At 45.3% G+C, this 25216-nt stretch overlaps 1 protein-coding gene across 2 annotated transcripts in view; it reads right to left on the reverse strand.

Annotated features, from left to right (window-relative positions):
- The window catches only part of LOC124614043 (uncharacterized protein ZK1073.1), a 602405-nt gene extending 579255 nt beyond the window's left edge, over positions 1–23150 (reverse strand). For both annotated transcript variants that reach the window (XM_047142875.1, XM_047142874.1), the window contains exon 1: positions 22977–23150. In XM_047142875.1, coding sequence (XP_046998831.1) covers positions 22977–23066 — 90 coding nt within the window. In that variant the 5' untranslated portion in view covers positions 23067–23150. The remainder of the gene's footprint in view (positions 1–22976) is intronic.
- Positions 23151–25216: the final 2066 nt, after the last annotated feature.

The following is a 25216-nucleotide window of genomic DNA, read 5'->3' on the forward strand; positions in this document are numbered from 1 at the left end:
TGTGTGTGTGTGTGTGCGTGTGTGTGTGTGTACATAGGACTAAAGTGCGAGGTATGATCATTCAGCTAATTGATCACTAGTCTCTTGAATCGCCGCCGCGAATGATTATGAATCGCTCCCGCTTTCAGGCGGTATCTCTGCTTGATGACGGGAGCAGATTCTCCTTCTGCGCCACGTGGCGATCACCGGATACGGCAGTTGGAAGGTTACAGTGCGACCGTAGCAGTGCAGTGCTCGCACCCCTGCAGCTGGGCCTTCATAGGCTTCCGGCGCTGGAATTCGGCAGCACGCCTCACTTGTCATGGCCCCCACCGTAAACCAGCCATGTCTGGTGACACTTGCTGCTCGCCAGCGCACCGGCTCTGATTCGTAAGCCTGTCGTCTAGTAGTAACTGGTGGGCGAGGAGGAACACGCTGGAAACGGAAATACAGTTTTAAATCTGGCCAACGCCAGGAGGGCGCATGAGATACTGAGCGCAGCAGATTTAAATTCCTCCTCGGAGATGCATCGTGTCCAGTCGAATCAAGGCGTTATACACCTGCTTACATGACGTGACCCATAAAACACTTACCACCACTTCGTCACTATGCAGGCTTTCAGAGATTGTGGCTGTGGTGTTCAGAGCACACCAATACACAAAATGTGGAGGTGCCTACATATGAACAATCGGTGGTGACAAAATTATCCTGATAGAAGAACTTGAGAGGTGGCATGAGCCCCCTCTCATATTTCTATCTTACGATTCTCCTCTCTAATTGCATGCAGTGGAAAGTTGCTATTCCTTCACACGCGGACTTCCCACGCAGCGTCTCTCGTCACCCAGGTGGTCCAGTGACAGGCGGGCTCCACTCATCTCGAGAGGGTTAAGCCGACGTGTGTGAGGCAGTCGAGTGAATGCTTTCCAGACGCCGACATTGTCAAGAGACACACCCGCCGGGGCCTGAAGTAGCGGCTGGGCTAGAGGTTCCGTTACTTCGCAGAAACTTAGCGAAAACACTTTCTGGCGGGCTACCAGCGAGGCGTGGGAATGACTTGTGTACCCAGGCAGTTGTGGCGGGAAAATTCCCGCGCTTTCTGCAAAATAGTAACTGTGATTGGCATGCTCAGGGCATAGCTCCGTGACGTAGCAAAATCAGCGCAGAAATTGGCGCCAAGAATCTCCATTGGTGGAATGGTAGTGCTCCGGCAATGGGGTGGAATTTTCCGCCGGTTTTCGAGTTGCTGATTGGAACGTTTAACCACGGCCACTGTCGTGGGGGCGGGAATGTTCTGTGTTCGGCCTGTATGGGTGCTCTTGTGGGTAGTCGGCTCTCGCCTTTCGGTCAAGGACGTCGAAGCAACCAGCCATCGCCTACGGTACGCCAGATCGTGTTCTGGCAGTTAAGAAGACAGTTTGGTAATGTATGTCCGCAGCACCGGCAGATAGGGATTTTCCTAGGTGATAATCAGAGCTCAGCAGAGCGCGCCTGTTCGTCTTTTTCTAACTTTGTTCTGTCTTGAGTACCAGCAATTACTGTTGGGTTAGTTGTGTGTCTCTCTTATGATTTGAGTAGCAAGGAATTGGCTCCACATACCACTTCGTCTTAAACCTCACAATCTAGTTTCGGGACAACTTCACCTTTACAGTGTTTGTATGAGTATCCAATTTGAGCCAATTTGATGTATTGTAAATGTTTCATGTGTTTTGGTTTAGTATTTTGTGTTTAGTCTTAATAAATCATATTGTTATTTTGGACAGAACTTTCATTCTATTAATCGGTAGAGCAAACCTATCATTATTCACTATGTTAATGAAACCTTCGTTTATTTAACTTATTATTCAAATTAAATTATTGCAGGTGCCAAACTCTTTTCTACTCCACTTGCAGGCTTGATTACAGTCAGTTCGCGTATATTTTTTAATCCTTGTGCAACAGCAAAAGTCGGAGTTAGAATAGGGGGGGGGGGGGGTTTAGAGCATCATTTACATATGTAGATTCTAGAATTTAGTGTTAAATACACTGCTAGCCCCGGCACCTCGCAAACTTAATGCATAATGCGGGTGGTTTTCAGATATTCATGGTGGGCCATTGATCATTTTCAGTTCACACAGATATAAAGGAAACAAAGGCCCAAATACAGAACTTAAAATTTCCCGAGTATTTGAAACGTGCAGATGTACTAAATGGAAGTCGTTCGGTAGGCTGTTCCAGCGCACGGGATACCGAGGGCTATGGCTATGGGGTCTTAGGCGACAACAACGCACACGATGGTTTCCTTTCTCTATCCGGGTAGTTGTTGATATCTTGTACTTGTTAGTGCCAGTATCGTTAACATGGGCAATTCTGGGATGAATCAATGTAAATGTGTCAAACATACCTAAAAAGTAAACGTCGTTATAATAACGCTAGTCACAATTCAGTTTGATACTGAATTATCTAATTGAGATGTTGTGGCTCACTACTGAAATTTCGAGAGAGTACTGCCGGGGAAGAGTCGGATAACATAATACTTCCATGTCTCGCGAAGTTAGAGCTAATACAGAGGCTTACCGACGATCACTCTACCCACGCTCCATTCGCGATTGGAACAGGGAAGGAGCAGAGGCTTGCTGAATGTTGATGTCAATGTTACTGAAAAACAAAAAAACAAAAAAATCTGACATTGCTGTGGGGTTATTATTTATCAACTCTGTCTTACCTATACTGTTCCGTAATTTTTTATGTGAACCATTCTGGAGACATATCATGTTTTTTTTTGCTCTAATGAGCTAAATAAAACATAATTCTTGTTTCTGTTATCATTATTATCAATTAATGTCTTGTATGTTGCTGACACGAATGAAGAAAGATTGATAAATTGGTACTGTAAGTGTTGTAGTGTCTCACTTTTACGAACATGATCGACGGGTTCATTTTTCACGTCCGTCTCAGATCTCAGAACCAATGAACAAACAGAACTGAGCCGGCCGGGGTGGCAAAGCGGTTCTAGACGCTACAGTCTGGAACCGCGCGACCGCTACGGTCGCAGGTTCGAATCCTGCCTCGGGCATGGATGTGTGTAATGTCCTTAGGTTAGTTAGGTTTAAGTAGTTCTAAGATCTAGGGGACTGATGATCTCAAAAGTTAAGTCCCATAGTGCTCAGTCATTTGAGCCAAACAGAACTGAATTCACAGCGGAGAGGCAGATAGTGCGTTGAGCCCGTCCAACTCAGGTTTCGGTGCAAGAACTGATGTCCAGGGTTCAGGGTGCATAAAAATCGAAAAAGCGAAGTTTACTTTCAAGGGGGGAGGGTGCAAAGAACGTACCATATCCTCCGAACCATGGATGAAGGACCACAGGCGGATTCCATATTCCTATAATTCAGGAAAACGTTTGACTCGGTGCCCCACAGCAGACTGTTAACGACGGTCCGAACATACAGATAAAGTTAAGACATGTGCATGGTTCGAATACTTTTTGAGTAATGGAACCCAGTACGTCGTCCTAGTCGGCGAGTGTTCATTAGAGACAAGGGTTCAAATGCCTCTGAGCACTTTGGGAGTTAACATCTGAGGTCATCAAATGGTTCAAATGGCTCTGAGCACTATGGGACTTAACATCTGAGGTCATCAGTCCCCTAGACCTTAGAACTACTGAAAGCTAACTAACCTAAGGACATCACACACACCCATGCCCGAGGCAGGATTCGAACCTGTGACCGTAGCGGTCGCGCGGTTCCAGACTGAAGCGCCTAGAACCACTCGGCCATACTGACCGGCAAGTGTGATGGGACCGCTGTTTTTCTCTATATACATGAATGAACTCACATACAGGCTAACTAGCAATGTGCGAATCGTTTGCTAATGACGCTATGGTGTACGAGGAGCTGTCGTCCGTGAGTAAATTTTGGAGGATACAAGATTAGACAAAATTACTGGTAGGTGTGATGAATGGCAGCTCCCTAATTTTCGAATACAGCATTCGTAGCGTAGTGCTTGACACAGTAGCATCGAATAAATACCCAGGCTTGACGTTGCAAAGTGGAATGAATACTTAAGGACGGTAGTAGGGAAGAAAAGTTGTCGATTTCGATTTATTGGGAGGATTTAGGGAAATCCCGTGATTCATCTGTAAAGGAGAATGCACATCGAACACTAGTGCGACTGCTGGAGTCTTTGGGATCCTCATCAGATCAGATTAAAGGAAGATATCGAAACAATTCAGAGGCGGGCTGCTATTTCTGTGTCCTGGTAAATTCGGTCAAGAAGCGAGTATTGTGGAGATGCATCGTGAACCCAAGTGCAAGGGAAGGGACGTTCTGCAGAGCTCTGCTGAGAAAATTTAAAGAACCGGCATTCGAATGTGACTGCACAAAGATTCTACTGCTGCCAACGTACACTTAGCGTAAGGAGCACGATGACAAGTTAAGAGAAATTAGGGCTCGTGCGGTGTCATGTATACATTTTGTTTTTCCCTCGCTCTTTTTACGAATGGAACACGAAAGGAAATGGCTAGTAGTGGTACAAGGTACCGTCCGCCACCTGCCACATGTTGTCTTGCAGAGTATGTATGTGGATGTAGATGTAGAAGGTAATGAGAACAACGCGTAGCTCGTGTAGGCTGTGCACAGCGCGGGTCGCCTCTCCGGGGCGCTAACTACTTTATCTGGAGCGGTCGGTCCTGCCCCCGGTGTTATCTGCCTGTGCGTTTCTGTTTGTGCCGACTCCAGCCGCCGCTGTCGCTTTCTCTGCGCTGGCTTTGTTGCTCCCGGGCTTTGTTCCTCTGGGCGCGACCAGCCGTTTTGAGAAGCAACAAGCGACGAAAGGGCTTCGCACTTACGAAAAGGACCTGATCAACAGTATTACGCAGACGCAGGTCCGCAATTTTGCATCTTCAGAATATTAGCAGCTTTGGACTCACGTATAAGTGAATAGCCGAGTGGGAAAAAGAGAACTTAAAAGTGAACACAGCTAGAAAAGGGAATTAAAAGAAGGGTGGAAGGAACATTGGGATTTAACGTCTCGTCGACGGCGAGGTCATTAGTGACACAGCAGAAACTCAAAATGGCCAGGGATGAGGAAGCAAATCGGCAGTGTTCCTTCCAATGGATATATCAGGATATTCATCTTGTGGTTGAAGATCACATTTTGTCCGCGTTTGCCCCCTAATACGTACGATGGTCTTTCAATAACTAATGCAACGCATTTTTTTCTGGGCCAGATTCAAGATTGAAAAAAAAAAGTAGGATTTCTACATCTACATCTACATGGATACTCTGCAAATCACATTGAAGTGCTTGGCAGAGGGTTCATCGAACTACCTTCACAATTCTCTATTATTCCAATCTCGTATAGCGCGCGGGAAGAATGAACACCTATATCTTTCCGTACGAGCTCTGATTTCCTTTATTTTATCGTGGTGATCGTTCCTCCCTATGTAAGTCGGTGTCAAAAAAATATTTTCGCATTCGGAGGAGAAAGTTGGTGATTGGAATTTTGTGAGAAGATTCCGTCGCAACGAAAAACGCCTTTCTTTTAATGATGTCCATCCCAAATCCTGTACCATTTCTGTGAAACTCTCTCCCATATTTCGCGATAATACAAAACAGGCCTGATTTCTTTGAACTTTTTCTATGTACTCAGTCAGTCCTATCTGGTAAGGATCCCACACCGCGCAACAGTATTCTAAAAGAGGACGGACAAACGTAGTGTAGGCAGTCTCCGTAGTAGATCTGTTACATTTTCAAGTGTCCTGACAATGAAACGCAGTCTTTGGTTAGCCTTGCAGAGGAACGTACCGCTTCAGCCCCTGTAGTTTCATGAAGTTCCGATAGGTGGTAGCGCTATACGTAGCCTTTAATTGTTGTCTGTAACGGAAGTGCGTTCCAAGCAGAAAGCTGTCACTGATTTTCTTTTGGGGATAAACTAGCGCATCGCAGATCAGGCGCCTGCAGAAGTCTACGGAGACCTGGCAGTGAACAAATGCACAGTGTGTAGCTGGGCGAGGCGTTCTGTCATCGTCGCAACAAGGTCGCGCAAACCTGTTCGATCTCCCACTTGCCGGCCAGCCGCTCACAGCTGGGGCTCCTGCAAGTGCGCACACGACTTCAGCCTGTTCGTCACTACAAGAATGAAACGAATTTCTTCTCCATGACAACGCATTGCCTTACACAAGTCTGCGCACCCGACAGGGGCTCATAAAACTCCGACTGTTCTTCCTCATCCACCCTGTAGCCTGGATCTCGCACCTTCAGACTTCCGTCTGTTTCGTGCAGTACAACAATGCACTGCACAAGAAGCAGCACGTGGATGTTTGGGAGTTATTGATGCAGCAAGACATTGACCCAGAAGTCGACTAGTATGAGTGATATAGTATGTGGCATATAGGCCCTTCCAGTAAGGTGCCGTGAAAATACCGTTTTGTAGCCAAAAGAGTGGGAAATGATGTGGCGTACGGGAACCGTGAATAAAACCAACCTGCTTTCAGAAAAAAAGTGTTGCATTACTTACTGAACGGTCCGTCTTCAGCAAACACAAATTCTTCTTCTCGTTGAACACGCAAACATCTTTATGTAAAGTTACACCTTTGTCATAGGGTTCATTTACGTTCTGTCAAATAAAATGTAAATAGATTTGGCCTGGTAGTATACACAGTTCTGAAATTAATGTACTTACATTTGAAGGGCTTATTTCAATAGTGGTACAAGTCCATTACCTCCACTTACCTGTATATAATGCTTCTGACATTAATGGTCCAAAGAAATAGAAAGAAAGGTTCATCTCTAGCAAGAAGCCATATGCTTGAATATTTCTAGTATCTCAACTGCAAATTGTTCAGCGCTCATTTAACTTTAGGACTCTGTATCTCAGAATAAACAGAAGTGGACTTGTACCACTATTGAAATAAGCCCTTCATTTATAACACTATCAACAGAAAAATGTATATAGCTTCGTATCATGTACTGATGTTTATGCGTCTGATCTGCAGTACAGCTGATATTTTGCTCGCCGGCCGGTGTGACCGAGCGGTTCTAGGCGCTTCAGTCGGGAACCGCGCGACCGCTACGGTCGCAGGTTCGAATCCTGCCTCGGGCATGGATGTGTGTGATGTCCTTAGGTTAGTTAGGTTTAAGTAGTTCTAAGTTCTAGGGGACTGATGACCTCAGATGTTAAGTCCCATAGTGCTCAGAGGCACTTGAACCATTTGATATTTTGCTCCATTTGTCATCTGCAGTGAATCAGGATTTTTCAATATTACGTTATTTATATTCACTAAAATTTTAAGCCTAAAGTCCTGACATAACTCAGAAAAGTTTCCTCGTGCACTTCATAAGCGAAGCAGCGGCAGGCCTCAAAGAACAACACACCCCAGTGTGAGTTCTATTGAAAATTCAGGAGATCGCTTCGGGCAAGTGCTGATATTCCACTAAGTCCTTGTATAATCCCAGACTATGTTTTCATCTCTAATGACGTCGTCGTCGATAGGTCTTAGAAGCAAATCTGGACTAAACATACTTTGTGACATACAAACTGTGCCACATAGTGTGAATATCCCTAATGCGCTGATCGCAGCACCAAGGATAGCTTGTGAGACATAAACGAAAGTTGGTAGGCGTGTTTCTAAATCTGGAAGATGATTTCTATTCAGTTTTCACGCCAGTGGCATAAGAGTGGCGCTAACAAGTCAGATTTGCTTTAAATACACGCTGTAACGATCGTGATCGTTATTTACCTTTGCGATTGGACGTGTTGACTTCATGTTAGTCAAGAATGCCTTTAAGGCGACAAAAACGCCATTATTTACACCTTACTGCGTTCGAACGAGGTCGTGTAATAGGGCTATGAGAAGCTCAATATACCTTTTACGACACTGCCGAAAGACGTGGCAGGAATGTGGCCAATAATCAGCCTCCGGACGGCCACGTGGCACTACCGAGAGGGAAAACCATCGTGTTCGGCGTATAGCTTTGGCGCATCGTCACTACATCTGCAGCAGCAATGTGAGAATCAGTTGGCACCACAATGGCAGAAGGAACTGTTACTAATCGGCTACTTCAACGACAGCTCCGAGCCTCCGAGCCAGACGCCATGTAGCGTGCATCTCACTGATCCCAAACAGCCACCATTTGCGATTTCAGTGGTGTCAAGCGAGAGCTCACTGAAGGGTAGGATGGACGTCTGCTGATGAAAGTTGGTTCTGCCTTGGCGCCAGTGTTGACTCTTTGTTGGTTAGTAGGAAGCTAGTTAAGTGCTTGCAACCAACCTGTCTGCGTCCTAGATACACTGGACCTACATCTGGGGCTATCGTCTCGGGTGCGATTTCCTATCACAGCGTAGCACTCTTGTGGTTATCCCACTCACCATGACTGCAAAATTCTACGCTAGTCTGGTGATTCAACCTGTTGCGCTGCCACTCGTGAACAGCATTGGCTAAAAATGGCTCTGAGCACTATGCGACTTAACTTCTGAGGTCATCAGGCGCCTACAACTTAGAACTAATTAAACCTAACTAACCTAAGGATGTCACACACATCCATGCCCGAGGCAGGATTCGAACCTGCGACCGTAGCGGTCTTGCGGTTCCAGACTGCAGCGCCTTTAACCACACGGCCACTTCGGCCGGCTTTAAGCCTACTTTTCGGGCCTTAAACTCTTAATTTGCTGAATGCTTAACATACAGACAGACTGTTCTGCTTCTATTGCAAGTGATAGCAATGGAATCTTGTGATAATACAACAAACGTTCGTTATGTAACAACCACCAGACAGTGTCCTTGCAAGATAACCTTTATTCAACTGACGTGCAAAGTTGTGAGCTCGTCTTTCAGCGTGCTGCCGCGCAGTATTAACTCACTAAGAGACTTAGCTTCTCATTTGACCGTATTTCTGTAGTAATACTATGAGGTGTAAGATCCACAGAATATGAGGCAGTTCTTCCGGATGCCAGAATCATTAGTCGTTTTGTAACACAAACTCCTACTAAAATCAATATTCGTGTAATCTCTCCACTCTGACTGCTTTCACTTTGTTCGTCGTCTTACACTCAAATGCTGATACGTCATGAACTACACAATTTCTTTATACGAAATTAAGTTTCTAATTTACTTGTGCTGCCCATCTCATGGACTTGCATTCGATTACGGCGAATGCTTGGATGGATGCTTTAGAAACATTCCTTTTGCACCACTGATCTTTCCGAGGTACATCTTCGATTACCTGCTTGTCGGTGTGGAGTTAAATTCTCATAATCCTTCCTTTCAGCTTATTTTACCACGTCCCAATGAAACTTCTATTGAATGTAATGCGGCGTCTCCATTGTTTTCTTTCGTAGGGGAACGTGTAATGCTCAGCTATTACAATGATTTGTAGAAAGTTATTAGTGGTTGTAGGACTATAGTGTCCATATTTAACTAATTAATTTTTAGTGAGAGTAGGCATTGCCTGCAGGGGAAACAGTGACTCTTGAAATTAAGTTTATCAGGGCAGCCGCAAGTCGCCCTCAGTAGGTTTTATTGGTTTGTCAACGAAATCTACTGACTGCCACTTGTGACTGTCACGAAAAACATAATTAATTTTTGCGAAGTGGGGCCTCAATATCCAATAATGTGGCGGAGACAAGAGTGTACTTGGTGTTATTTAATGCTTATTTCCATTTACGTGTCGTGTAAATATTGTTTTGAGAAAAGAATACTTAAATTTCACTGGTCATACAATGATTCTGCATAATTATATTCGTATTTAGCTGTTTATGGTAGGTCTCATATCCACTCCATGCGCAGATCATAAAGCAAAAATATTCTGTACTAGAGGTCATGTGAATGTCGTTTCGTTAGTTGGTGCTTACTCGTTGTCTCATTAGAGAAGAATTGCCTTCGATTTCACAGGAGTGAGCGAGCATTGAGCGTTGGCGTTAAGAGGTCATTTGGCTTTCCTCCTGAAATTATTAAGACTAGCGACGCGCCTCGGCTTCGCACTGGTAGCAGTAAATATCTACGACTGGATGAATTGTCTGGCGTAATGATAATGAATTATGTACGCAAACCTTCCTCGTGCATCCGTCTCTCTATTAGTGAAAATCGTATCAAAATCCCTACATTAATTCCTGATATTAGTCTTCACATACAGACTGAAAAACCCGGCGGTGGACTTAAGATACAGGAAACTGAATCCTGGAATTCTGTATTAGCAGTCGAATTTAATGGTTAACTGGTTTGAATGTCTTCATTAGGTCTGTGCTAATACGACCAATTCAAGCACGAAAACTCTTGCAACGGGGCTTCCATAATAAAGTGGAGCCACTGAAGGATTACTGAGAATGTATGTTTGCAGCGTAGCATTGTTTGGTAGTGAAATATGGGCTGTGAAAAAACGGGAAAAGAGAATCTAAGCGTTTGAGATGTGGTGCTATAGAAGATTGTTGAAAATTAGGTGCACATATTTGATAAGGAATGAGGAATTTCTCCGCAGAACTGGCAAATAAAGGAACATATTTATAAGACTGATAACAAGGAAGAACAGGAATGTGTTAAGACATAGCTTCCATGGGACTAGTGGGAGCTGCAGGTGGAAAAAATGTAGGGGAAGACATATTGGAATATATCCGATAAATAATTGAAGAGTTAGCAGCAATGACGTGACTATAATATATGTCGTTAGACTCTTCTAAAATTTCACTGACCATAAATGCACGGTTCAAGTAACGCTCTGAGATGAAGACGTTGTCACAAGAGAAGAATGGTGGCGGGCCGCACCGAAATAATCAGAAGATGACAGAGAGAGAGAGAGAGAGAGAGAGAGAGAGAGAGAGAGAGAGAGACAGACAGACAGAGAGAGTGAGTGTGTGTGTGTGTGTGTGTGTGTGTGTGTGTGAGAGAGAGAGAGAGAGAGAGAGAGAGAGATGTGAAATAAGACTTTCTTTTGGTTGGCTCATATGGGCTTTTCTTCTGATTTGTATAAGAGATATGTCTGTGGTTCCGTCTTAAGAAATATTCAATGGATGTATAGGTGCTAGTTAACACGATATTTGTTTCCCTCTGTTAGCATCGTCTTCAGACAACATCATTCTAAATTTTTCCATGAGTTACTAGCTTTCTTTTTATTGTATATCCCCCACTAATCAGTTTCAGTGGCTGGTTCTCTGGATGCATCCTCTATGTCAATCGTTTCCACTGTCATTGAAAAAGCTGATGCTTAAGCCGTGGTAGTACACTAGCTACAATATTGGTCATTAGCAAGAGCAAAGCCTCTGGAAAAGCAGAACAAAAATTACATTCTTTGGCAGGTATGTAAGAGAAAACTGGGAGATGACATCAGATACACGTGATTAGTAGTAAGAGAAAAGCCGTAACAGCCTTTTTGGAACGAAAGATATCCTTTGCAGCAGGAAATCGGAATTCAGACATGTCACAGACGACTTCCAGGAATGAAACTGTGCACTAAAGCTAGGAATATCTACATGGATACTCTGCAAATCATATTTAAGTGCCTGGCAGAGGGTTCATCGAACCACCTTCACAATTCTCTATTATTCCAATCTCGTATAGAGCGCGGAAAGAATGAACACCTATGGCTTTCCGTACGACCTCTGATTTCCCTTATTTTATCGTGATGATCGTTTCTCCCTATGTAGGTCGGTGTCAACAAAATACTTTCGCATTCGGAGGAGAATGTTGGTGATTGGAATTTCGTGAGAAGATTCCGTCGCAACGAAAAACGCCTTTTTAAAATGATTTCCAGCCCCAATCCTACATCATTTCTGTGACACTCTCTCCAATATTTCGCAATAATACAAAACGTGCTACCTTTCTTTGAACTTTTTCAATGTACTCTGTCAGTCCTATCTGGTAAGGATCCCACACCGCGCAGCAGTATTCTAAAAGAGGACGGACAAGCGCAGTGTAGGCAGTCTCCTTAGTAGGTATGTTACATTTTCTAAGTGTCCTGCCAATAAAACGCAGCCTTTGGTTAGCCTTCCCCACAACATTTTCTCTGTGTTCTTTCCAATTTAAATTGTTCGTATTTGAAATACCTAGGTATTTGGTTGAATTTACGGCTTTTAGATAAGACTGATTTATCGTGTAACCTAAGTTTAACGAGTTCCTTTTAGCACTCATGTGGATGATCTCACACTTTTCGTTATTTAGAGTCAACTTCCACTTTTCGCACCATTCAGATATTTTTTCTAAATCGTTTTATATGGGAGAATTACACGTTACAGACTGCCCAGAACTCGTTAATTGGGTCAGTAACAATAAGGGTGTAATTCAGTACACGTATCATGACATGAAAGCCTGGGAGATGAAACATATTCACTTCGATACGGGCCGGCCGTTGTGACCGAGCGGTTCTAGGCGCTTCAGTCTGGAACCGCGCGACCGCTAAGGTCGCAGGTTCGAATCCTGCCTCGGGCATGGATGTGTGTGATGTCCTTAGGTTAGTTAGGTTTAAGTAGTTCTAAATTCTGGGGGACTGATGACCTCAGCAGTTAAGTCCCATAGTGCTCAGAGCCATTTGAACCGTTTTCTTCGATACGGAAGGAGAGATTAGAGAGTTGTTTCGCTCCCCACTCCTCGGCACCTGGGAACGAACATATCGGAAACGACGAGGCTAGTAGGCGTCTGTGCAAAGTGGCTGAAGGACGGTGACGCCAAGAGCAGGTGGCAAGGTGTTGGACGTCACATCTCATTGCAGAACCTGGACGTCGGGGCCTGTCCACTCTGTAATGCGACGTAGACGGCGATAATGGCCGATCTGACGACAGTGTGCAACGGTGGTGCCGCCCAGCACACAGTGTTGAACATGCGGTTCCGCAGCAGCTGACCCCCACGTGCTCCAACGTGCACGACGCAACGTCATTGTCAGTTACTTTTACAGTGGGTACGGGACCGTAGACACTGGACCCTGGATCAGTGGAAACGTGTCACCCGGTGGGATGGCTCAAGTTTCTTCTCGCAGCAGGTCGATGGTCGTGTACGAATATGCCGTCATCCAGACGAACGGCTGTTCGAAACATGTACCCCGCCACGGACGAGGGTCCATGGAGGCGTACTTTTACGCTTTTGGAGGACATTAATCGGAGCTCACTTGGGACATGTAGTACACTACTGGCCATTAAAATTGCTACACCAAAAAGAAATGCGGATGATAAACGGGTATTCATTGGACAAATATATTATATTACAACTGACAAGTGATTACATTTTCACGCAAAATGGGTGCATAGATCCTGAGAAATCAGTTACCAGAACAACCACCTCTGGCCGTAATAACGGCCTTGATTCGTCTGGGCATTGAGTCAAACAGAGCTTGGATGGCGTGTGCTGGTACAGCTGCCCATGCAGCTTCAACACGATACCACAGTTCATCAAGAGTAGTGACTGGCGTATTGTCACGAGCTAGTTGCTCGGCCACCATTGACCAGACGTTTTCAATTGGTAAGAGATCTGGAGAATGTGCTGGCCAGGACAGCAATCGAACATTTTCTGTATCCGGAAAGGCCTGTACAGGACCTGCAACATGCTGCCGTGCATTATCCTGCTGGAATGTAGGGTTTCGCAGGGATCGAATGAAGGGTAGAGCCACGGGTCGTAACACATCTGAAATGTAACGTTCACTTTTCAAAGTGCCGTCAATGCGAACAACAGGTGACCGAGACGTGTAACCAATGGCACCCCTTCACGCCGGGTGATACGCCAGTATGGCGATGACGAATACACGCTTCGAATGTGCGTTCACCGCGATGTCGCCAAACACGGATGCGACCATCTTGATGCTGTACACAGAACCTGGATTCATCCGAAAAAATGAAATTTTGCCATTCGTGCACCGAGGTTCATCGTTGAGTACACCATCGCAGACGCTCCTGTCTGTGATGCAGCGTCAAGGGTAACCGGAGCCATGGTCTCCGAGCTGATAGTCCATGCTGCTGCAAACGTCGTCGAACTGTTCGTGTAGATGGTTGTTGTCACGTCCCCATCTGTTAACTCAGGAATTGAGACGTGGCTGCACGATGCGTTACAGCCATGCGGATAAGATGCCTGTCATCTCGACTGCTGGTGATACGAGGCCGTTGGGATCCAGCACGGCGTTCCGTATTACCCTGCTGAACCCACCGATTCCATATTCTGCTAACAGTCATTGGATTTCGACCAACGCGAGCAGCAATGTTGCGATACGATAAACCGCAATCGCGATAGGCTACAATCCGACTTTTATCAAAGTCGGAAACGTGATGGTGCACATTTCTCATCCTTACACGAGGCATGACAACAATGTTTCACCAGACAACGCCTGTCAACTGCTGTTTCTGTATGAGAAATCGGTTGGAAACTCTCCTCATGTCAGCACGTTGTAGGTGTCGCTACCGGCGCCAACCTTGTGTGAATGCTCTGAAAAGTTAATCATTTGCATATCACAGCATCTTCTTCCTGTCGGTTAAATTTCGCGTCTGTATGACGTCATCTTCGTGGTGTAGCAATTTTAATGGCCGGTAGTGTAGTTACCGAAGGAGCCCTGACAGCTATGTACTGTTTGAACACAGCTGTGGGCTCCCTGCATCCCTTCATGCTTGGCGTCTGTCCCGATGGCGGTAGCATGTCCCAGGAGTATAACTGTACGAGTCACAAGGCCAGACTCGCGCTACATTGGTTTGCGGAACACGATGGTGAACTCACGTTGATGCGTTCGCTAACAAATACGCCAAATCTGAACCCGATGGAATACATCTGGGACGCTATAGACCGTCATCTCGACGGCCACAGACCACCGGCTCTAATTACGGGAATTCCGTCACTTGACCGTAGACATCTGGTCCAAAAACCTCTGGAAATTGACGAAGGATTTGTTGAATCCGTGTCACGCAGAACCTCAGGTGTGCGTTCCAAAGGGGGGCCAACACGCTCTAAAGCTTATGGTCATAATTTTTTGTCTTATCAATGTATCTGCTCTTCTTCCTCATCCCTGGAAGTGTATATCAGCATCACCGTCAGGTGGCTTGCGGAGTATGGATGCAGATGTAGATCAGCGTGCAACCCCGCAGAAGCGCACTTGCACAGAAAATACGATATTAGTAAATATATGAAGGTCTCTGCATGGATAGCAATTTAGAATGTACCCCAGGTATTGAATTATACAACGCATGCGTCTTTCAGTAGGTAAAGATAAAACGCAAAAGAAATTTAACCGACAGGAAGAATATCCTGTGATATGCAAATGATTAACTTTTCAGAGCATTCACACAAGGTTGGCGCCGGTAGCGACTCCTACAACGTGCTGACATGAGGAGAGTTTCCAATCGATCTCTCATACACAAACAGCAGTTGACAGGCGTTACCTGGTGAAACGTTGCTGTGATGCCTCGTGTAAGGAGGAGATATGCGTACCTTCACGTTTCCGACTTTGATAAATGTCGGATTGTAGCCTATCGCGATTGCGGTTTATCGTATCACTGCATTGCTGCTCGCGTTGGTCGAGATCCAATGACTGTTAACAGAATACGGAATCGGTGGGTTCAGGAGGGTGACACGGAACGCCGTGCTGGACCCCAACGGCCTCGTATCATTAGCAGTCGAGATGACAGGCATCGTATCCGCATGGCTGTAACGCATCGTGCAGCCACGTCTCGATCCCTGAGTCAACAGATGGGGACGTTTGCAAGGCAACAACCATCTGCACAAACAGTTCGACGACGTTTGCAGCAGCATGGACTATCAGCTCGGAGACCATGGCTCGGGTCACCCTTGACGGTGCATCACAGACAGGAGCGCCTGCGATGGTGTACTCAACAATGAACCTGGGTGCACGAATGGCAAAACTTCATATTTTCGGATGAATTCAGATTCTGTTTACAGCATCATGATGGTCACATCCGTGTTTGGCGACATCGCGATGAACGCACATTCGAAGCGTGTATTCGTCATCGCCATACTGGCGTATCACCCGGCGTGAAGGGGTGCCATTGGTTACACGTCTCGGTCACCTCTTGTTCGCATTGACGGCACTTTGAACAGTGGACGTTACATTTCAGATGTGTTACGACCCGTGGCTCTACCCTTCATTCGATCCCTGCGAAACCCTACATTTCAGCAGGATAATACACGACCAAATGTTGCAGGTCCTGTACGGGTCTTTCTGGATACAGAAAATGTTCGACTGCTGCCCTGGCCAGCACATTCTCCAGCTCTCTCATCAACTGAAAACGTCTGGTCAATGATGGCCGAGCAACTGGCTCGCCACAATACGCCAGTCACTTCTCATGATAAACTGTGGTATCGTGTTGAAGCTGCATGGGCAGCTGTACCTGTACACGCCATGCAAGCTCTGTTTGACTCAATGCCCAGACGTATCAAGGCCGTTATTACGGCCAGAGGTGGTTGTTCTGGGTACTGATTTCTCAGGATCTATGCACCCAAATTGCGTGAAAATGTAATCACATGTCAGTTGTAGTATAATTTATTTGTCCAATGAATACCCGTTGATCATCTGCATTTCTTCTTGGTGTAGCGATTTTAATGGCCAGGGGCAGAAATCCATTCCAGTACGATTATGCCATAGGTGGTAAATCATTGGAAGCGGTAACGACCGTAAAATACTTAGGAGTTACTATCCGGTGCGATCTGAAGTGGAATGATCACATAAAACAAATAGTGGGAAAAGCAGGCGCCAGGTTGAGATTCATAGGAAGAATTCTAAGAAAATGTGACTCATCGACGAAAGAAGTAGCTTACAAAACGCTTGTTCGTCCGATTCTTGAGTATTGCTCATCAGTATGGGACCCTTACCAGATTGGATTAATAGAAGAGATAGACATGATCCAGCGAAAAGCAGCGCGATTCGTCATGGGGACATTTAGTCAGCGCGAGAGCGTTACGGAGATGCTGAACAAGCTCCAGTGGCGGACACTTCAAGAAAGGCGTTACGCAATACGGAGAGGTTTATTATCGAAATTACGAGAGAGCACATTCCGGGAAGAGATGGGCAACATATTACTACCGCCCACATATATCTCGCGTAATGATCACAACGAAAAGATCCGAGAAATTAGAGCAAATACGGAGACTTACAAGCAGTCGTTCTTCCCACGCACAATTCGTGAATGGAACAGGGAAGGGGGGATCAGATAGTGGTACGATAAGTACCCTCCGCCACACACCGTAAGGTGGCTCGCGGAGTATACATGTAGATGTAGATGTAGATGTAGTGTAGTTAAAAGATACAATAAGGACTTCTACTGTTTTCTATATAGCCTACGTAAACGATCGGACAAGCAGGATGGGCAGCACTCTGCGATTGCCTGCTGATGATACAGTGGTGTACCGGACGGTGGCGACTTCGATTGACTGTAGGAAGACACAACATGACTTAAACATAGTTTCTAGTTGGTGTGAGGAATGGCAACTGATTCTAAATGTAGAAATATTTAACTTACTGCGGAGGAGTAGGAGAAACAAAATGCTCGGCTACAGCATTAATAGTGCCCTGGTTCACACAGTCACGTCGTTTAAATAACTGGGCGCAATGTTGCAAAGCGATATGAAATGGAACGAACGTGTGAGCATTGTGACTGGAAAGAAGAATTGTCGACTTCACTTTATTGGGAGAATCTTAGGAAACTGTAGTTCATCTGTAAAGGAGGCCGCATATCGGGCGCTAGTGCGACCAGTTCTTGATTACTGCTCGGTTGTTTGGGATATGTATCAGGTCGGATTAAAGGAATTCAGAGGCAGGCTGATAGATTTGTTACTAGTAGGTTCGAACAACTTGCAAGTGTTATGGAGATGCTTCGGGATCTCAAAAGGAAATTCCTGGAGGGAAGACGACGTTTCGTTCGAGGAACATTGAGGAGAAAATTTACAGAACCGGCGTTTGAAGCTGACTGCAGAACGATTCTACTGCCACCGAAATACATTTCGCTTAAGGACAACGAAGGTAAGATACGAAAAAATAGGGCTTAAACGGAGGCACACGGACGGTCGTTTTTCTCCCTCGCTCTGGTTGCGAGTAGAACAGGAAAGGAAAAAACTAGTGGTACAGGGTATCCTCCTCCATACACCGTGCGGTTGCTTGCGGAGTATGTATGTAAATGTAGAATAACGCTGCTGAATAGTTTGTTGATGAAGAAGAAAAAAGTGTAAAAAATGGACGTCACACAATACAGGAGCAACACACAAATGCATCCTCACGCACAACTCAGAGCGAGAAGCAGAGTCGATTAAAGCCTCTACCGGTAGATAGCGTATCGAACGTCCGGCCTTCGAGGTGCCGCTAACAATGTCACAGCGACGTTGCACAACCACGCATGAGCCAAAGTCAAGACTGTATTAATAGCACAACACGAATGCTCTGAACTGGTCTTACCTGTTTCATGAGAAAGCTGTGGCACGTAGTTAAAGGAAACTGATCTTGTCAACAACATATTCTCAAACGCTTTCTGACTTTAAGATACGCATCACAATAAATGACATCCTTTATGTTAGAAGCAATTAAGAAAGAGACGCACTCCACAGCAAATGGTTCAAATGGCTCTGAGCACTATGGGACTTGACATCTGAGGTCATCAGTGCCCTAGAACTTAGAACTACTTAAGCCTAACTAACCTAAGGACATCACACACATCCATTCTCGAGGCAGGATTCGAAACTGCGACCGTAGGAGTCGCGCGGTTCCGGACTGAAGCGCCTAGAACCGCTCGCCCACCGCGGCCGGCTTTACTCCATAGCACACTCAGGAAGATATACTCTACAAGTGAATCGTCATTTAAATTTATTGCACAAATTTTCCAACGTCATAAACAAGAGATGGCACGAGAAAGACCATCATAGAGGAATTTAATAACATGATAATCAGATACGTTTAAGGACGTAATTGGGAACATTTGGTTATAGCAAAACACTGTCTGCATTTGCACACACTTCGTATGGGTTCGGGTGAAGTTTTATTGTTTTAAATTGAAGAAAAGTAAGTTTCAATGTAACTTTCGTCGATACCGAGATAATTAGTAACAGGGTGGAAAAGGACAAGGGACGGATCAGGTGGTCTCTTCGTTGAAAGAACTACCCCAGTCTGACGTGGTTTATGGAAATCGTAGAGAAACGTACTCGGGGTGATAGAATGGATTTACATTCCATTCTCTCAGATACGAGTCCACTGTCTTAATCATCGCCCGGTCTGGCTTCGCTTCACAAAGAGAGAGAGATTTTGCCGAGCTGTCTCAGGCGCTGCAGTCACGGACTGCGCGGCTGGTTCCGGCGGAAGTTCGAGTCCTCCCTCGGGCATGGGTGTGTGTGTGTGTGTTTGTCCTTAGGATAATTTAGGTTAAGTAGTGTGTAAGCTTAGGGACTGATGGCCTTAGCAGTTAAGTCCCATAAGATTTCACATAAATTTGAACATTTTTTTGAGAGAGAGGTTTTTGACAGTACCTTTGTTGAATCATTCGATAAAATCACAGCATCTAAGGCTAGTAATACAGCACCTCCGTAGTTTGCACTACGCAAACAGACGTCAACGGCATTACAGATCACTTCAAGTACGCGTTGAGGGTCCGAGGCAGAGGCCTGCTATTCGCACTTTGCACGAATGTTCTACCAGAAATATTGCCCTGAGTGGGACTTTGAGAATCTGTCAGTACGATGGTGCTTTACTGCACAGGAATTTTTCGGAACAAAGATAGAACTACCGTAACATTGGGCTCGTCTCAGAACGAGCGCGGTGTCGCAGTGCTTGTATGGCACGGGAATCGCATTCTGGAAGACGGCTGATCAAGTCTCCGGCGGCCCATCCGGATTAAGGTTTCCAGTGGTTTCCCGATACCTCTTGAGGCAAATGCCGCGTTTTTTTTCTTTTTTCTGCTTCAAATGTCGCCTGGAATATCTATTTTATTGTTGTGTTCATCCCAAGTTCACCAGAAACTCCTTTATCGAGTTACAATGCGAAGTGTGAAAAAGTGTCTCCGTAAACCATTTACAGCGGGTAAAAAATTGTCTAGATTACAGCCAATGTTGCAGCACGTAATTTTAACGACGGCGTAACTTACATTATGTAAAATTATGGAAGTACTCGAAACTGGGACCGGACAAGCCTGTTACAACTACTGCACAAAAGCGGACGAAAAGCTTATCGAGTGAGCAGAACAGTGGATGAAAAAGCTTCCAAAGAGGCCCACAGGACCATCTTGGTCACGAAGAGGCTGGAGGAGGGCGTCGATTTGGGTCGGGAAGGACTGTTGTATGGTCCAGGGATAGCTGACTAGAGGTATGTTCAACTTCTCAAAATGTAATCCAAAACTTCCTGGCAGATTAAAACTGTGTGCCGGACCGCGACTCGAAATCGGGAACCTTTGCCTTTCGCAGGCAAGTGCTCTACCACTTGCTCTACCACTAGAGCACTTGCCCACGAAAGGCAAAGGTTCCCGAGTTCGAGTGTCGGTCCGGCACATAGTTTTAATCTGCCAGAAAGTGTCATATCAGCGCACACTCCGCTGCAGAGTGAAAATCTCATTCTGTAATCCAAAAGTTCAAAAGCGTTTTTCTCCTAACCATATTTTTCAAATTGACGGAAAACATAGCTTGAGAACGGTACATAAGATTTTGATCAGAATTTGACGCCGGCATTCTAAATTCAATTCTCTCTAAGCGTACGAAGCCGTTTTGCTGTATCTTAAATAGTATATGTTCGGTGCACTCTTTTGTCTCGGTTTTTTGGGCGAAGAAAATGAGATTTTTTGCAACACTTCATCTTTTGTTATAACTTAATATTTTCCAACTATCCTACGTATGCTGACAGAAAATATGTTGAATATGATTCATGCAAAATTATTTTGTATCAGGTCCAATAAGAGGGCGTCGGGAATTCTCGCCGATGTTCAGTGTTTCGGCCGTAAGGGATCCTTCCACCTGGTGCAGCGGTTACAGCGAGAGTCAGGTATGGACAATAATATGGTTTCTTGAAGTCAAAAGAGTAAGGAATAATACTACATCATCAGATTTAGCATTACTTTCCGTTTTACTTGAAAAAAAATCACGAAATTCACTATTTTTCATGCGTTCAAAAAGGATTATTCAAAGAAGACTACCGCCTTAAGCCAAACTCGAATGTTTTATGACAGTGAATAATGAGTATTTAGGTAGAAACCACGTAAGACAGAACAAACCACATGAATTACGAAGTGAATAACGCGATTTTCAGACTTGGATTCACTACAAAAAAAGCTCCTGAAGACCTATTCATAGGAAAAAGGACGGTTGAAAATATATTATTTTCTGCATCATTCTTGAGATCGTTCGCGTGGTTTCCATGTAACCGGCTTTGCTGAATGCATGGCGCAGTCCCGAATAGGATCGCCAGACACGATTCGTAGCTGTTCAGGGACCCAGTCCTGCTAGTTGCAATAACGTCTCCAATGGAAGATTGAGCCTTACTGTTTTTTCTACACATATTAAGCAGATCTGTTGGGGTTATCTTCCGAGTAATGCGATCGTTGTGGTGCGAGATTTCCTCTCATTTCTACTCGTGTATTCTTGGGATTGAAGAGTTCCTAGATAACAGAACGCAGCATGTCATTCTCAATGGAGAGTAGTCTTCCGAAGTAATAGTGATTTCAGGTGTGCCGCAGGGGAGTGTCATTGGACCGTTGCTATTCACAGTATACATAAATGACCTTGTGGATGACATCGGAAGTTCACTGAGGCTTTTTGAGGATGATTCTGTGGTATATCGAGAGGTTGTAACAATGGAAAATTGTACTGAAATGCAGGAGGATCTGCGACGAATTGACGCATGGCGCAGGAAATGGCAGTTGAATCTCAATGTAGACAAGTTTAATGTGCGGCGAATACATAGAAAGATAGATCCCTTATCATTTAGCTACAAAATAGCAGGTCAGCAACTGGAAGCAGCTAATTCCATAAATTATCTGGGAGTACGCATTAGGAGTGATTTAAAATGGAATGATCATATAAAATTGATAGTCGGTAAAGCAGATGCCAGACTGAGATTCATTGGAAGAATCCTAAGGAAATGCAATCCGAAAACAAAGGAAGTAGGTTACAGTACGCTTGTTCGCCCACTGCTTGAATACTGCTCAGCAGTGTGGGATCCGTACCAGATAGGGTTGATAGAAGAGATAGAGAAGATCCAACGGAGAGCAGCGCGCTTCGTTACAGGATCATTTCGTAATCACGAAAGCGTTACGGAGATGATAGATAAACTCCAGTCGAAGAATCTGCAGGAGAACTCCAGTGGAAGAATCTGCAGGAGAGACGCTCAGTAGCTCGGTACGGGCTTTTGTTAAAGTTTCGAGAACATACCTTCACCGAAGATTCAAGCAGTATATTGCTTCCTCCTACGTATATCTCGCGAAGAGACCATGAGGATAAAATCAGAGAGATTAGAGCTGACACAGAAGCATACCGACAATCCTTCTTTCCACGAACAATACGAGACTGGAATAGAAGGGAGAACCGATAGAGGTACTCAAGGTACCCTCTGCCACACACCGTCAGGTGGCTTGCGGAGTATGGATGTAGATGTAGATGACTGGGGAACTCGTTGAATCCTCGCACTCTTTTATGGGAAGTCGACGAGGGAGGAACTGGTTGGCACCTTTTTCGACTGATGACCCGACAAGATTTGATCAGCAAACTTGCGAACAGGCTCAGCACTGGTACATTTAATATATCTGAGGATTACACTTCTAAAACTGGAAAAAGAGGCTTATTAGGAGACACACTGATTATTGCTTTTTAGCCGCTACGTCGTCGAATGGGTTGAGAAGAGAATTAGGCACATAACTATCAAATTTCAACTACTATACAGCAGTCTGCGTTCGTAGTTACCGATCAGTGAACAGAGGAGAATGAAGTCGCTTCAGTGCCAGAAGGAGGTATAGAATAGTCAAGTCGCTAAGTGTAAACAGAAATAAGAGAAAGTCTCGTTCGAGTACTTCCTCCACGGCAACCACGCTCAGTGGTTTCGGCGGCCTCAGCCGGACTCGGTGAGTGAAAGAGACAGCACTTGGCGTACCTTTTCCTCGGCACAGGCGAGGCTGGGGCGCCGCGCCTGCTGCTGCTGTTCAGTGGGTGGGGTGACGGCTTCGTCTCCGCTGCTGCTCATGGCTTCTGTCGGGACGCAGACCTAGGGAGGGAACACGTAGCTCGCGTTGCGTTGCGTAGCGTCTAGTCGCCGGCACTGCGTGCACTGGGCGAGCCGCGGCGGTGGCTGTCCATTAAGGCGGGCGCGCCCCGCGCCAGTGCGCATGCGCGAGCCGCCCCCGACGCGCCGCCTCTGTTTACAGCCGCGGGGCATGCGTAGCAAAATAAACAAAGCCTGGTCGCGGGCGTGCTGCCCGCCTGTCACCCGGCGCTGCCTCTTTCCGCCGCCGCCCCCCAGCCTCCGCGTAGCAGCCGTGGCGACTGCGGATTCACCACCGAGAAAAATAAACACCCGCAGAGGCGGCGTTGTGCCGCACTTGCAACAGAGTGCGCGTCCACTCGCATGTGGACTGTGGCCAGGGACATGGAAATTTACACCGTCTGACAAAAAGAAAAAAAGAAGGTGAAGCAGCCAGAAGGAGAGGAGAAAACAAAATGAAACTTCAATGTTCCAGAGACAGATTAGCTCCATACTTAACAATCGTATACAACCGTTCACTCGACGAAAGATCCATACCCAAAGACTGCAAAGTTGCACAGGTCACACCAATATTCAGGAAAGGTAGTAGGAGTAATCCACTAAATTACAGTCCCATATCGTTAACGTCGATATGCAGCAGGATTTTAGAACATGTATTGTGTTCGAACATTATGTATTGCCTCGAAGAAAACGGCCTATTGACACACAGTCAACATGGATTTAGAAAACATCGTTCCTGTGAAACACAACTGGCTCTTTATTCACATGAAGTGCTGAGTGCTATTGACAAGGGATTTCAGATCGATTCCGTATTTCTGGATTTCCGGAAGGCTTTTGACACTGTACCACACAAGCGGCTCGCAGTGAAATTCCGTGCTTATGGAATATCGTCTCAGTTTTGTGACTGGATCTGTGATTTCCTGGCAGAGAGGTCACAGTTCGTTGTAATTGACGGAAAGTCATCGAGTAAAACAGAAGTGATTTCTGGCGTTCCCCAAGGTAGTGTTATAGGCCGTTTGCTGTTCCTTATCTATATAAACGATTTGGGAGACAATCTGAGCAGCCGTCTTCGGTTGTTTGCAGATGACGCTCTCGTTTATCGACTAATTAAATCACCAGAAGATCAAAACAAACGGCAAAACGATTTAGAAGAAATATCGGAATAGTGCGAAAAGTGGCAGTTGCCTGTAAATAACGAAATGTGTGAGGTCATCCACATGAGTGCTAAAAGGAACGCGTTAAACTTCGGTTACACGATAAATCAGTCTAATCTAAAAGCTGTAAATCCAACTAAATACCTAGGTATTACAATTACGAACAATTTAAATTGAAAGGAACACACAGATATTGTTGTGCAGAAGGCTAACCAAAGACTGCATTTTATTGGCAGGACACTTGAAAATGTAACAGATCTACTACGGAGATTGCCTACACTACGCTTGACCGTCCACTTTTAGAATACTGTTGCGCGGTGTGGGTTCCTTACCAGATAGGGCTGGCTGAGTACATCGAAAAAGTTCAAAGAAAGGCAGCACGTTTTTTATTATCGCGAAATATGGGAGAGAGTGTCACAGAAATGATACAGGATTTGGGATGGACATCATTAAAAGAAAGGCGTTTTTCGTTGCGACGGAATCTTCTCACGAAATTCCAATCACCACCTTTCTCCTCCGAATGCGAAAATATTTTGTTGACTTCGACTTAAAAAGGGACGAAGGCTTCCCGTGCGCTATACGAGGTTGGAATAATAGAGAACTGTGAAGGTGGTTCGATGAACCCTCTGCCAGGCACTTCAATCTGATTTGCAGAGTATCCATGTAGATGTAGATGTAGATGTAGATGTAAATGTCAACTTTGTCTACGATAATGAATACAGATCGAATGAACGGATTAAAATTTGTGCCAAGGCCAGGATTCGAACCCAGATCTGCTGCACTCTCGGCAGATACGCTGCACACTGCATCACCGTGGCACTGCGGCTACAACAGCTGCGCAGACTGCTCTAATACATCTCCATCTCCCTCCCTAATAGAAACTTCAGTTCATACATCATCCCATCTTGATGTTCCCTTCTCAACTCGTATCAGGCTCTCCAACACTGGAATAGCACCTTAACATTGCACTAAATTGGG

Source organism: Schistocerca americana, chromosome 4, assembly GCF_021461395.2.
Source record: "Schistocerca americana isolate TAMUIC-IGC-003095 chromosome 4, iqSchAmer2.1, whole genome shotgun sequence".
Lineage (NCBI taxonomy): Eukaryota > Metazoa > Arthropoda > Insecta > Orthoptera > Acrididae > Schistocerca > Schistocerca americana.